This window comes from Chanos chanos, chromosome 6 (assembly GCF_902362185.1).
Source record: "Chanos chanos chromosome 6, fChaCha1.1, whole genome shotgun sequence".
In the NCBI taxonomy this organism is placed as follows: Eukaryota; Metazoa; Chordata; class Actinopteri; order Gonorynchiformes; family Chanidae; genus Chanos; species Chanos chanos.
Window position 1 is genome coordinate 15,842,342 of NC_044500.1, and position 14,700 is coordinate 15,857,041.

Here is a 14,700-nt window from a genome sequence, read left to right on the forward strand (position 1 = left end):
TTAATTGATGTATCATCGTTAAAAAAATAAACAATATCCAAACGCAAACGCTATTTAGTCACAAAATACTTGGTTCTTTACATTCTATTCAGATGCCTTAGACTCTGTCTTCTCATACTGCCAGCATAATTCACCATCTGGGGAGGAAAGATTTCATTTATTTTCATTGTCAGACCTATTGTCATATATGTGTGTGTGTGTGTGTGTGTGTGTGTATTTGAGGATTTCTGTTGTTCTTGTTGGTTGTTGGGGTTTTTTGTTTGTTTGTTTGTTTCATTTTTGGTTTTTGGTTTTTTTTTTTACACCTGTGAACTTCATTCCTTGCTTTCTTTGCAAAAAGGAAAAAGAACAAAGAAACTAACAGCCAACAACGACTGGCTTTATTTGGAGAAGGGTGGGCATCATGTAATAAGACTAGTTTTTCATAAGGGGCTTTCCAAAAACTCCTTTGTAGAGTAAATGAAGTGAGAAAAAAAATGTACCTTGCTATGACTCTGAGACTTTAGCTTGTTCTGCTCTCAGAGACCAGAGCTGACTCAATATTCTCCCAGTACTACAGCTGACCCCTGCCCCCCACCCCCCACCCCACACCCAAACAAAAGCACCTCAGTGTTTCTAAAGTCTGGTCCCTCACAAAGTAGTGCTTCACAAATAATCAAAGAGCTCGGCTGGCAGGGCTAATCTCCTTTGAGCTATTTTTTTACCATATCTCCATCTTTGCATTCGTGTTCAAATCCTTTAAAAAAAAAAAAAAATCCATGGTATCAGTAAATCAATGAATCTAAAAACAAATCCAGCAGAGATGATACAGATCAGTAGTTTTTCCGCTGGTTGTGCGCATAAATACAACCCAGCCTTTTTTTTTTTTGTTTATTTTAGACGTGTTGCCTCACTTGCATTGTGATGTTATTTGAATGCACTTTTTGCATACATAGGGTAAAGGTTACTGCCAAACGAAGTAGTCTGTCTCCTTTGGACCTTGGATGTTGAGCCGAAGGAACAGACCATAGTGAAGAGAGTCTTGGTGTATGTGAGCACTGCTTTGAGAGCCTTGTTGTGCGTGTGCCCAGTCTAGCCCCTGCTGGCCTGCGAAAGGCCCTGGCACTGGGGAGGTCCCTAATGTTCTGCCATACTAGAGATCAGACCTCTCTCGGGGGAGCTCATTATTTTATAACTGCTTTGGCTTCATAACACCACACAAATTTGTGTGTGTATGTGTGTGTGTGTGTGTGTGTGTATTTGTGTGTGTGTGTGTGTGTGTGTGTGTGTGTGCATGCGTTTGTGTGTGTGTGTGTGTGTGTGTGTGTGTGTTCAGATGTATTTATATGTGGGTGTCAGTCGAGGGGCAAACAGCCTTGCCCTGATCCTGGAGTTCTGATTGATCTGCAGGTGACAAGCTGCGTCAGGAGGTTCATCTCCAGTCTGTCTGCTCCTCACCTCTCTCTCTCTCTCTTTCTCATGCTCTCACTCTACTGCCACAACACTGGAGCTGTGGGGTTCCTCTGGGTCCTGCTGCCCTGCTCATTACTGTCTTACATGTCACCAAATCATTTCTCTACTTCTACCAGTGTATTCTACTAACATAAGGATGGGAGTCAATACACATGTACCTTTGTGCACTTATGTGTGAGCACACATTCCCAGAGGATATTTGGAGACATCGTGTTTTTGTTGCGTTTTGCTGTACCCAAGAGGGGAATACTGATCATCCAGTCCATTCAGTGTGTCTCCAGTTCTAATGATGTAGTTAAGTGTACTCAGAATGTAATTACATAGCCATTCCCCTCAGGCTTGTCATATTGCACCAGGGACAGGCAGATAAGTGGCCAGTCAGCTACTCACAAGCCTCCATATTTCTAATCAATACCTCTGTGAATTGGGACTGGCTCAGCACTCAGTGTCCCAAATTCCTCACAGACATAAATCTCAAGATTCAGTTTCACTGAGTTATTATTCACCAGAAAAAATGTTAGAAGTCTTGTTATCTATGTTGTAAGTAGCTCCAGATGAGAGGAACAGTTAAATGAACAAAACTGTAAAATCATAATTGTAATTGACCAATATGATTATGAATGGAAGTTATACTTGCCTGATAATGAACCGATATAGCCGTGTGTCTGTGTGTGTGTGTATGTGTGTGTGTGTATGTGTGTGTGTGTGAGGGACTCATTTTCATTATACATATATGCTCATTTTGACCGTGGTTTTATGTGTAGCAGTGACAAGTTATTTGGATGGTCCCCTATAAGCTGTTTGTAGATGTTCTTGTCTTATTTAACTATTTACATTAACATTTATTCATTCAGCAGACACTTCCAAGTGAGGCAAAACGCAATTCAAGCATGTATCCCTTAAGGAGCTGGCTGTGGTTCATTGATTGACCAGAGACAAGCCCAAGACTAGTTGAAGGAAGTAAACGTCTGACCTACAGACAGATACAGGTGAAAACAGTGTTAGTGAACTGGGGCTACAAAAGTGCAAAAGAGAAAGCTATCATCCAACATGGGGGAAGAGAGTCATCAGTGAGAATAAAGGGGAAAATCAAGACCACAGCCCTCTCACTTGATCCCTGTCTTCACTCAACCTACTGGAGGTTCACTCAAAGGCAAGAAAGTTTTTCCTGGAAAGCCCTGGGGTTTTCAAGGCAAGCAAAAAACAGGTACTGCTAGGATTTAAACCCAGGATATCCTAGTTTACTAGACAGGGGCTTGTAATCCTGACCTAGATAATACTCCTGACGTTAGGATTAAGTTTAACTTTACCACCCAGCCATACCCTCATCATAACCATCACCAGCCGTTTTTTGTTTTTGGTTAAGTTTCTCTCGATAAGTAATTGAAGATCAGTGGACCGTCAAAGGGGATAATCCTAATGAAGTGGTACCAAACAGGCTGAAAGAATAATTATTTGTAATTATTCTTCATCGTGACATGCTTGATTGTTTGATCTGTGCTATGATTGTTTGGAGCGGATCTTTTTCTGTAATTATATTCGGGTAACTCAGCTTCACCTTCTTTGTCTGTCTGTCTCGCTTGCAGAGACCTCTTTTTTTTTTCTTTTTTTGAAAGCAGTGGATATTTTTAGCCATCTGGATGGATGCTCAAAACCCTCCTAATGTTTCTCTCAAAGCGCATCCGGCTCTTGTGCGTCAGATTCGACCGGCGCACGGTGACTTGCCATAAAATACGTTTTGTTTTTAGGAATCGCTTTTCGTCAGACCGGCCGGCATGGGGCCCTCTCGCGGCTCTGCATTTTCGGTAGGGTTAGAGAGAGGCGGCTCTCAGGCAGAGAGGCTCGGAGGAAAGTGTGTAACCTCCAAACTCAGAGAGTGCTCTTATACCAGAAAGAAAAAAAAAGGGAGGAATGCTGTCTGCCAAGGCTGAGAACAGGATGAATTCAGCTGGGGCTGCCTTTCTTAGTCCCTTACGTCCCTTAGGTGTAACAAACTGTCTCCTGAAGGTCTCGCAGTACACTTCTCTTTTTCTCTCCCACGACACCGAGTTTCCCCTTGTCTTGCCCCCCCCCCCCCCCCCCCCCCCCAACTGCTTTGGCTTTAATTCAGCACAGTCACCACTGCTACCACAAGCTTTGTGTTTGTAATGAGAGGGCCTGAGATGCCTGCCTGCCTTTGATGTGAATTGCTCTCAGACCTGGCTACCTTATCTAACACCGTGCGTCTGCATGCTTTGCCTCCACTGGGTTTTCGCCACCTCTTCTGATCCCCTTGGAGGTCCATCTTCGTCTCGTCTCGTCTCGTCTCATCTCGTAAATTCTCCGCCATCACTTCATATCAACCCTTCCTCTCATCTCTTTACCTATGTTATATAGCCCTCACCTGCGCTCTTTGCATTTTTCCTTCTCATCTCTCCTTTGCTTGCTTCCTCTCTCCTATCCCTTCCTTTTTTCCTCTTTCTTTTATTCTTTTTTTCATCTCATTGTCCTTTGCTTCATGCGTATGAGCTCAGAGTGACCTATCTGAGCACCGCAAGTTCTCTGCCACTTTATACCTCTCTCGTCAGTTTTTCCCCCAGAGCAGGGGCCCAGCTCCATAAGTTCTTCACCTCCAGCACCCTCCCCACCCCCTCCTCCTCATCGATATCCCCAGAGCCAATGACATTGTCACAAGACTGGTGTGTAATGCTGTCAGGTCTGGCTGCAAGAACATCTCTATTAACCTTCAGCTGATAGACTGCATGTGCTGAGCAAGAACCCATCCAACGCCACCAACATCACTTTCTTATCTCAATAGCTCTTTCCCAATGGGCTTCTGGCTCTATGGACTCATTGGGTTTCTTATCTTTCTTCTAGAACTTTCTGAGCAATTTCTATTCTGAAATGAGCAGCTCTCACCCCCTACCCCCACAAGAGGAAGTATAACCTTTATTTTATGGTGCTGAAATAATTTTATAACACGTGGCATTACATTTTTACTACTTTTGTGCAGTCGTCTACCATCGGTTAGTGTGGCACAGCTGAGACTGGAGACTAGAGAAATGCAGTGTGGCTTGGCAAGGATTGGATGTGCCTCTCTGGGACCTGTGTGTCTGTAGTAAAGCAGTGGAGGAGATTTTGCTGTATGGTAGTCGTGTTAGGCATGTTAAACATTTATGGGGCCTGTAATTCAATAAGTAAAAATTTAAACCCTAGGTTATGAATGATAAAAATCTAAATATAATATCCAAATGATTTCATTTTGATTAGTAATGTCTTTACACAGTCATGTCAAAGTGATAGAGACTGCCAGCATTACCCATTACCTTTTTTATACCGTGGGAGTGAAGTAGGTCTATAATAGCCCTAACATATTATTTGACATAATTAGACCTGTAGACCTGCAGTGATAACATCTACGTTGCCTGTAATTTATTACGTATCTCAAATATGTTCGAAAGTGAAAATGGATTACCAATATCTGTGAGTTGCTCAGGGGGAGGAAACAAACGCAAAAGGAGTGAAACACGATCCAAATGCATCCCTGCGCTCTCCCTAACAGTCTGTCCCCTCCTCAGGAGTTCTCTCTGCTGCGTCTGGACGACGTCGCCGACCAGAGGGTCAACATCGTCGGGTTCTCGGTCTTCAACCGGACCCACCCCTTCTTCCAGGACTTCTTACTCAGTCTCAACCGCTCCTGGCAGGAGAACTGTGACCACGCTCCCTTCGCTGGGACCCCGGTAAGGGCCGGCCACCTCCACCGAGCTTACGCTCACGGCTTAAAGCTATGTATATCTTCATAAACCCTGACCTAAACGTTATTTTACGCTTGGGAAATAAATACAGCATCCGGTGTCCTTTTCATAGTTATGTTTTGTTGAATGCATAAAAACAAATGTGTGCTACATGTTATTGCCTTTCACGCTGAGCTTGGAAAAAAAAAAAAAAAGAAAAAAAAAGTAAAGAGGAAGATTAAAAGCTAATGAAAAATACATAGGTAGCAGCGTTCCCGTTTCATGTTGTCGGATCTCAGACATAAAGCAAGCTGTGATTCATTACAGAGGTTTATTTATTTTTTGTATTCTAATTAAACCCTGTAGGAAGATTTTGAAAAATCAATGGCTCGTGTTTTTTAGAAGCCAGCTGCGTTTCTGTAGTTGTATTTTTCCTTTTTAATTAGCTCTTATCTATAATTAATCGCAGGATTTCTTTTTTTTTTTTTTTCATTGTCTACCAGTCTGGCGCAAGAGAAAATAATATGTGCTGACCCTGTTTGGGACTCAGTTCCCGCACCCATAAATAGATCTATTTGTAATCTCAGAGTGCACTGGAGTGTGCCTATCCTCATGTTATGTCCTTGCTGAAATCTAACAGGGTGGAATGCTAAGCCTGCTTCTTTAGCTCTCTCCTTCATTAGTTTGGGGTTAGAGGCTGAGGTCTGCACAGAGATTAACCATTGGATCTGTATCTGCATAAGGGTTAGAGCCCCTTTCCCTCTTCTCTGTCTCTCTGCTGACTACATAGTTATTCCATATTCGACCAACATGCCGCAGAACAGGGGGGAAATGGCTCAGAGAGGAACTGGCCTGTGTGTGACCAGAATAGTTATTGTCAGTTTTCTCTCCGAGAGAACGACGGCGCAAAAATATTTACCGAGTCTGTTTGCTCATGTGTACACGCGTGCACACACGCATGCACGCGCGCACACGCACAATACACACCACACACACACACACAGTACACACACACACACAATACACACCACACACACCAAGTTGCTCTTCTGTTTTGTAATGCAGCTCAAACAAATCCCACTTCAGCACCTCTAGCCACCGCTGCATTAATGGGACTTAGTGTGCAGGAAAATTACCTCTCCTGCACTTCCACACTCACGCCGTCAAATGTAATTGGGATGCTGAGCATTGGCCAACTTTGAGGGACGTAGATTTAGAGGGTGGGTCTCACTCTGTCAGCACAGTCTCTTAATGATTTAATGGAAAAACTGACTTGGACGTTAAAGGCTTGGTTAACCATTTCTGGCTGGTGTGATACTCACTGTGCGTGTGTGCGTGTGCGTGTGTGCGTGTGTGTGCGTGTGTGTGCGTGTGTGTGTAAAAAAGCTCTCATCAGCGTTGCTGTTTGATGCGGTGCACACCGTAGTGGCAGCCGTGCAGGAGCTGAACCGCAGTCAGAATGTGGGAGCCACCCAGCTCTCCTGCAAGTCCTCCAAGATTTGGGAGCACGGTACCAGTCTAATGAACTATCTGAGGATGGTAAGGCTTGTCAGTCGTCTCATTTGAGCCCTTCTCTGGCCCTTTCCTCACTCATCTCACACTTCAATGATCAGGAGAAGCTGACAGGAAGTGTCATTTTTGCCCAAAAGAAAAGACAGACATTACTACTACAAGACAGACTCTACTACTATATGCTGTGTGTTTCCTACAAGCATGATATGTATTTCCATCGCTACTTCTGAAAAATAACATGTTGGATCTGGCAGTCTTCTTTATTGCTTAGTGATTAATTCATTTCCTACTGACAAGTAGTTTAGGAATCTTTCTGTTGCCGTAATCCGGTTAATCAATAAACCACTGAAGCCTTGTGGAGGAATGTTCTGCGGCTAATTTCTCTGACCTCTGATCTCAACATGCCTGCATGTATCTGTCTCTCTCTCGGATAGGTAGAATTGGAAGGTCTAACGGGCCACATTGAGTTCAACAGCAAAGGCCAACGCTCCAATTACGCTCTGCGGATCATGCAGAACAGCAGGGACGGCCTAAGGCAGGTAAAGTAACTCTCACACACGCAGTCAATCAGCTAGAGGTAAATAAGTCAATAGATAAATAAAAACAGCTTCCTCTTCTGTTATGTTTCCGCTCGTTGCGGATGCCTAGTCCTCTCACGGCCCTGAATCGCTCCCATATGTGGCGTTAAGCGGTACGATGCAGCAGGGACTCGTAATGGTTCTTTACATTATTACATTTGGAGAGCTAGGGATGAAAACACCTTAATGCAAAAACACTTGAAACACAGGCTTAAAGCAGCCCGTGGAGATGGGTGAGCGGTACACGATAAAACTTGCTGATTAACGGAGCTGATAATAGATGATGTTCATTGGAGTTTTTTTTTGTTTGTTTGTTTGGCAAATTTTTGGGGGTTGTCATAGTGACACTGAAACGTAGCCAGTTAGCAGGGGAAGACATATTCTGAAATTATTTGATTTGTTTTGAAATTCCAGTTGAAGCTCGGGGCAGAAAAAAAAAAAACCTTAAACCATTTTTTTTTCTGATTACTGATTCAATGCAATTCCTAGAACTTTTTTATCATTCTTAGTTTGACTCAGCCTGGGTCGAGTTTTTAAGATACATTACTGGACAAGCTTTTTTCATATATATATATATATATATATATATATTTTTTTTTTTTTTTTTGCCTCACCCCGGTGGGCTGCATTTTGTTGCACGCAGAGAAAGCTTTCAAGCAGAAAACAGCCATTTAAAACAAACAGCGTCTATGTGACTGTCTGTGCCTTGGTGTGCCTGTCTGGCCTTTCCTGTTGCATTCCAAAGAGGCCAAGTAAGGAGTCGGCTGTTATACCCCTCTCTGAGTGACAGCCTGGTCGCAGACCTCCATGGGACCAGGGCCATCTCTCTCTCTCTCTCTCTCTCTCCCTCCCTCCCTCCCTCCCTCTCTCTCTCTCTCTCTCTCTCTCCCCTCTCTCTCTCTCTCTCTCTCTCTCTCTCTCTCTCTTCCTTTCTTCTAGTCACCTACAGTGATCTTAACCCTCTGAAATACTGTCTGCATCCACGCACCAAACAGACATTCTGCTTTTATCACTCCCCTCCTCCATCTGTCCGTTTTAGCAGTGATTGACTGATAAGTGAGAGGAGAGGGCATCTGTTCAGTATTCCGGACATAAGAGACAGAGAAAGTGATCTGACAGTGAGGTATGAAGTTGTCTGTTTTAGTTTGAGGCTGACATCTCTATTTGCCGTTTTGAGCGGTTTTCTATCACACGGCTACATTTCATACAGTAAATCTTGCTCGGCTGTCCCTCGTGGTTATGAAGTTTGTTCAGGATTATGGAGTTAATCCAAAAGTCACCGTATTGCTCTGATGTCACTCACTCAATCACAGGCTAAAATAAGCTGTCTTAGAAAGTTAGACCCAGGTCATTTCATCAACTCTTCCACAGTGGAGGAAATGAATTGCAGTTCACTCAGTGAATTAGTCAATGGTTAGAGATTTGCAGTGATGAATTGTAGATGGTTCCTTAAGAATTGAAATTAGCTGAAACTTAATTCAAACTGAACTGAAAATCAACTACAATTCCAGTCCGCTCTTAAATTAAATTAATAATTTACTCTATATCTCTGATGAATGCATCACCATGAAGGCCAAGAAAGCTGGATCGTAGTCAGACACAGGTAATTACTTGACTTAGGTTGGCAGTGTTTGATGAAAGTTGTGATTATTGTGGGAAATATTAATAAAAATAATAACATTATCAGAATATCGTGAAAAACCTGTTTTTGGTACTGAATGATGATTCAGGCTGTGTGTCATGTGACTAGAAATGGGGGAGGTTTGTTCATGTTGCCATAAACATATTGAAATGGCAATAAAAAAACACCTCCCCAGTGCTATTGTGATAAGCCTGTGTCCGATTGGCAGCCTTCAGAGAATGCCTTGGCAACAGCCCTGTTCATTAACTCTGCCAGAACAGGGAGCTGGCTGCTCTCTCTCTCTCTCTCTCTCTCTCCCCATCACACACACACACACACACACATGCACACATATGCACACGCATGCACACATATTCATAAGCATACATAAGCACACACTCACACACACACACACCCAGCCACATCATATGTTGACACAGATGCTACAGGCCAAAGGCAGTTTGGGAGGCAAAGCTACACCCACATGGCTGCCAATGTGTAGATCCTCAGAGAGTGCTTGTGAGAGGGAAAAAAAGTGAAAAACTCACAAAGATGGACCCCACTAATGTTTCATGGCTCTAGAGAGAGAAAGAGAGAGAGAGATGAGAAAAGATGCGTTTTGAGTCTAGCTGGACCATCCAGGCCCGGGGCTATTGGCAAATCCGTTCCTGCCCAGTGGCTCCCCCACAGATCGGCCCACACGTGTGCGCTCGCAGACCCCCAGGGGAGATCTGCCAAAAAAAAAAAAAAAAAAAACACCCCCTCCCCCACCCCTCTCCCCTTCTCCCCATCCCTCCACCGCCCAAATTGAATTCCACTCCCAGGCATCTCACATATCTGAACCATGTGTCGCTCAGCAAGCACACAGTAATTTCAAATCAGTTACTGCTTTGTCAGGAGCTGTGTATCAGCCACGGATGTACAGGTTTGACAAACACGGCCGATTCAGACGGGGCCTTTCACCGAGTTCTGTTTTGCCGTCGTTAGATTTTGCATAAAGTGTGAACACCTAAGACATAAAATACGTTAGCGTCATGCAACTTTAAAAAACATTTGATCGAGCGCTTACAATTAACGATGCGTTATGCAATGTTTCTGACACCCGGCTCGGGTTTTACAGACAGTGTGAATGCAACAAGTCGTAAAATACTGATATATTTTCAGATTATTTGGTTGACATTTCAGTCTTTAAGACTTAATTAGCCAAAGATAACACGTCGTAGATTAAATTCAATCCCAATTAGCATGTGTTGCTCATTGGGATTCGCTTTAATTCCCTTTGTTGGAAACAGAGACAGACAAAAATGGAGCAGGCGAAGTTCCAGTTGACTCAATTCTAGGACTAACAACTTAGTCACATAACCACAGCGCTGATGATGTGCAGTGTTTAGGAAGGTCACAGTGTCGTGAGATTAGTCATTTCAAACGGTCTGACATTTCTCCCTGGCTTCAGACACTGACGCTCCAGCAGTGCCGACTGCTCTCCCACACAGCCCCGACATCCTGCTGCTTTCTTACCGCTAAAGAGCTCCATTAAACAAACTTTACATGCTGTGTACACCAACACAGAGAACCTCCCTCTCCCTCTCTCTCTCTCTCTCTCTCTCTCTCTCTCTCTCTCTCTCTCTCTTTCTCTCTCTGTGAACATCCTTTATTCAATGACCATTAAAAAGCCTGCTCTTACTGGTATATATATATTTTCTGGAGACTGTGCTGTAATTCAGGACTCCCTGATGTTTTATTCATTTATTAGTCAGCCGTAATGAGCAGTATAAAGAAGCCCAACAAGAGTCAGCATTCTGCAGCTGCAGGCAGATGGCGTTCTCCGTTGGCCTAAACTGCTGGGACCTTGTTTCCTCTAAATGTATGTCCACAAATGGACCGTATAACTCAACCGGTTCTAACCGCAGAGTTAACGGTGTCGTTTGTGAAAATCGGGACTAAGATGGAGAGGGAAACAAAACAACGTGGAGAGTAGTTTAGTTTCGCTCAGGTTTCTTCTCTGGAGCTGTTGAGACCTTACCTCGGACCCTGAGGAGGGTATTACGGGGTTTTCGGAAAGGTTCTGACTATCGAGACATGAGGATTTGTTGTGATCATGGTGACTTTGGACCACGCTGGCAGCTGGAGGGGGGGGGGGGGGGGGGGGGGGGGGGGGGGGGGGGGGGCAGTAGGTTCAGCATGCCTCAGGGGTGGCGGGAAGTAACGAGGTTGAGAGGCATGTCTGTGGTTGTGCCCTTCAGGAGGCCTCAGAAATGAGGCCAGTTTCTTTGGGCATCCTGCCAGTCTCCGTACCCTCAGAATAGTAATGCGGTGAGTGTGCGCCGGCTCAACAGCATATTACAATACCAGAACCCCCCTCCCACCTCCAGCCCCTCACATCTCTACACCCCTGATTCTCTCAGCCTCGCATAGTGACTCTTAGCCCCAGAGGCAACCCTGCTGACTTCGACTCTGTTCATCGATACTATTGCAGCTATTAATTAGAGTGAGCGGTGAACGGCCCTAATTGTAGGTAGAGGCAGGTTGTTAGAGCTGTGCGGCTTTTTATTTGTTGGTTTCCCTGTATTGAAAGGGGAACTGGTGGGCATCTCGGTTGCAACCAGCAGCGGTCTGCTCCTGGGGAGAGGCGATTTAGCAATTAAGTCTGGAAATGGAGGCAGTTAATCAAAGCCTGAGATTACATCCGTAACAGCGGGTGGTGGGCGGGGTGGGGTCCAAGGTAAAAGCATGTTGGGAGAAAAGGGAGAGGGGACAAAGTTGCATGTGACGACTCAGTGTGCCCCCCCCCCCCCCACTCCCCACCCCTCCACCCCCCAAGGGAGTGGGCTTCAACCATGTATTTTCCCCCCTACTGCGATCAATGAATTAATCTTTCTCTTCCAGTTTGCTTTCTCCTGTGGAGCATCTGTCCAACACACCACACCTCCTCATGAGTATTCCTCTCCTGCTCCTCCCAAGTCCTCACTGGTAAAGCTGTGGCAGTGGGGTTTCCGTTCTCCTCCTTATCTCTCCCCACGCCTCCCCCCTCTACATTCCACATCAATACACAAAATAGGACCCCGCGCAGGGGGGACTACTTCAGCATACAGGAAAACTATTTCAGTTCAGTTATATAGCTCAGACACTGCACTTATGCAGTAAATATCAAGGCTTTTTTTTACTGTCAGCTTTGTGCCTGTTTATTATTTTTTTATTTTTTTATTTTTTTGAACCCAAGAACGTCTGAGAACTCCATTAAATGCCGCTGATGTCTACGGTCTGTTCGTCTGGCTTTTTTTTTTTTAATTTGTTTTTTGGGGGGGTTTTGTTGTTTTTGGGGGTTTTTTTGTTGTTTTTGGCCTCTGCACAACATGGGAGGAGAGAGAAAGCAGCAAACCCAGCATGCGGCCGGTTTAAAGCTAAAATAACTCTGTTTTTGGGTCTTTATCAGGGGAAGCATGAACAACATGGTATACATGCTTTCTCAATGGACTGAAGGTATGCATAGGAGGTGGTCTCTGAGAACAGGACAGAAAGACAATGGTACATGCAGCTTTACCTGGTCTACCACACAGGGTTTGAGCTGACATGTTTGTGAAAAGCTCTTGCTTTCCAAATAGGGCTCTCTGGGTGATGTCTCCAAGTGTGAGTGAAGTCTTCCCCCCACAAAGAGTTGCTCTCAAAGTCAGCGGAACATGAAGCAGAGAATTCATACTTCTTGATAACACTGTAATACTACTGTCAGGGGTTACGAATGTCCTACTTTATGTTGTCATTGGTACTGGCTATAAAACCGTCATGGTTGCTATAACTGTCTTGCGTGATGCAAACTGTTCGGGGCAGGTCAGAGAGTGCTGCTCTTCACAGATTGGGCAGAGAAGAATACGAGTGCAGCGCATTGAAACGTGAGCCTGAAGCAATAGCCCTGGCGCATAGTGAGTGATTCAGCTGCTGTCTGCGGGTTATGGAAGGAGACAATGAAAGTATGAAAGAAGATGATGAGTGTGTGTGTGTGTGTGTGTGTGTGTGTGTCTGTGTCTGTTTGTGTATGTGTGTGTGCCTGTGTGTGTGAGAGAGGGAGCGAGAGAGAGTAAGAGTGGTCAGATTGTACAATGAAGCATCCTGGGGGACAGCAAATTGTTACAGTCAGGTCAAAACAAAAATATTTCAGAAAAGTCTCAACTTTCCCCCTCACTTTTGCCCAGCGGCTAATAACAGAGACAACTCCCAGACGGTGTGTCATCCGCTGACGAGCTCTTTACAGCTAATTGGTCTGAGCTGGGGCTTCTCTGGAACATCTCTGTAAGGAGACGATACTTTCCTGTCTCTCATGGGAACAGAGAAAGAGAGAGTGGGCTGAAAATGTCCCAGGGCCCAGTCAAGCTCTGAACACATACTTAGACTTTGAAAGGGGGGATCAGAGAGACATTTGTTTTATCGTCTCTTGATTTAGCTGTGGGATTAAAGTTTTAAATATGTGCCTTTGCTATCTGCGATGATGTCATAATTAGAGCGGCGTTTGCGTGACCTTGGCGGACAGAATGCCCGGTTGTGACAGTCCATGCTAGGGAAGGAAGGAATACTCTCGTTTTTCTCAGTCACTTCTCTCTCCTTCCATTCTTCCCCCTCCTCTCTCTCTCTCTCTCTCTCGCTCTCTCTCTCTCTCTCTGTCTTTGTGGAACATCAGGCTTTTCTTCCACGTTTGTCTCTGGCAGGACACAGACAGATTGGAGATGCGGAATAGATCAAACACTAAGTGGATGAGTTACTTTGCAAAATCCCCCATCCTGAACGGATTTCAAGGATGACTGGAGCCTTCACGCGTTGAGTGAGCTTGTGTGTGTGTGTGTGTGTGTGCGTGTGTGTGTGTGTGTGTGTTTGAGAGACTCTGTGTGTGTGTGCATTGCGGTCCTGTCTCATACACTTACACTGTGCCTGAGCTGAAGAAGGGGGGGGGGGGGCACATTTTTGAGGTTCTGTGTACGCGTTTGCGTGTGTCTGCGTCTGCGTCTTTTGAATTTACATGTTACTGGAGTCATGCCTCCTACCAAGCCTTCCATTAAGTGTCTGGGCTTAGCAACAGAGCTGTGGCAGCTTGGCGGTCATTGTGTTGTGCACATGTTCTAGTTGCGTGTCCCCTGTCTGCAGATCAGAGAGAAAGACACAAGGCCTCAACGCTGCTTTAATCCCTTTTGTCTTTCTCATCACTCTAGAACTTCCTGCTCTCTATCTCTCACACAAGCCCAGCCTCTGCTCTGCTCATGCCCAGAGAGAGAAAGAGAGAGAGAGAGAGAGAGAGAGAGAGAGAGGGAGAGAGGGAGAGATAGAGAGAAAGAGAGGGAGAGAGAGATAGGGGGACTGACTCTTGACAGCAGATGTCCTTTTTCAGCTTTCTGAGTTTGAGCTATGGACAATGGAGCTGAAGCCATGCATTGTTAAGTGTGTGGTGTACTGGTGTGTTGGAGCAAGTGTTTATTTTCCATCGCAGCTCTTTGATGTTTTTGTCAGGGTGGAGTCGGAGCAGCTCGTTAGGGGAGGGCAGATACGGGCACTGCGGGCACATAATGTCAAATAACGAATGCAGAGATTGGCTTTGCTTTTTTCGGGCATAACAAGGATATTTTTCTTGTTCTTTTTTTTTTGTTTTGTTTTGTTTTTTTTTTGGAGAGAGAAAAGGGTGGGGTGTAGAGGGATGCGTAGCGGTTATGCGCTGCAAATTGAAATTTTGATTGTACTGAAAGGTCGCTTCTTGAAAGGGAATAAACTGTTCTGACCTTTTTCTCGCTGGCCTTTGCTTGACTCAGGCAGTCATTACCCAGAAGCACGGATAACAAACGCCAGA

The 14,700-nt window shown here is 44.8% G+C and overlaps 1 protein-coding gene across 1 annotated transcript in view; it reads left to right on the forward strand.

Annotated features, from left to right (window-relative positions):
• Positions 1-14,700, forward strand: part of grik4 (glutamate receptor, ionotropic, kainate 4) — a 95,087-nt gene that overhangs the window by 55,374 nt on the left and 25,013 nt on the right. Inside the window, exons 7-9 of the mRNA XM_030776407.1 lie at positions 5,010-5,171; positions 6,552-6,704; positions 7,112-7,216. Of these exons, the coding sequence (XP_030632267.1) occupies positions 5,010-5,171; positions 6,552-6,704; positions 7,112-7,216 (420 nt within the window). The remainder of the gene's footprint in view (positions 1-5,009; positions 5,172-6,551; positions 6,705-7,111; positions 7,217-14,700) is intronic.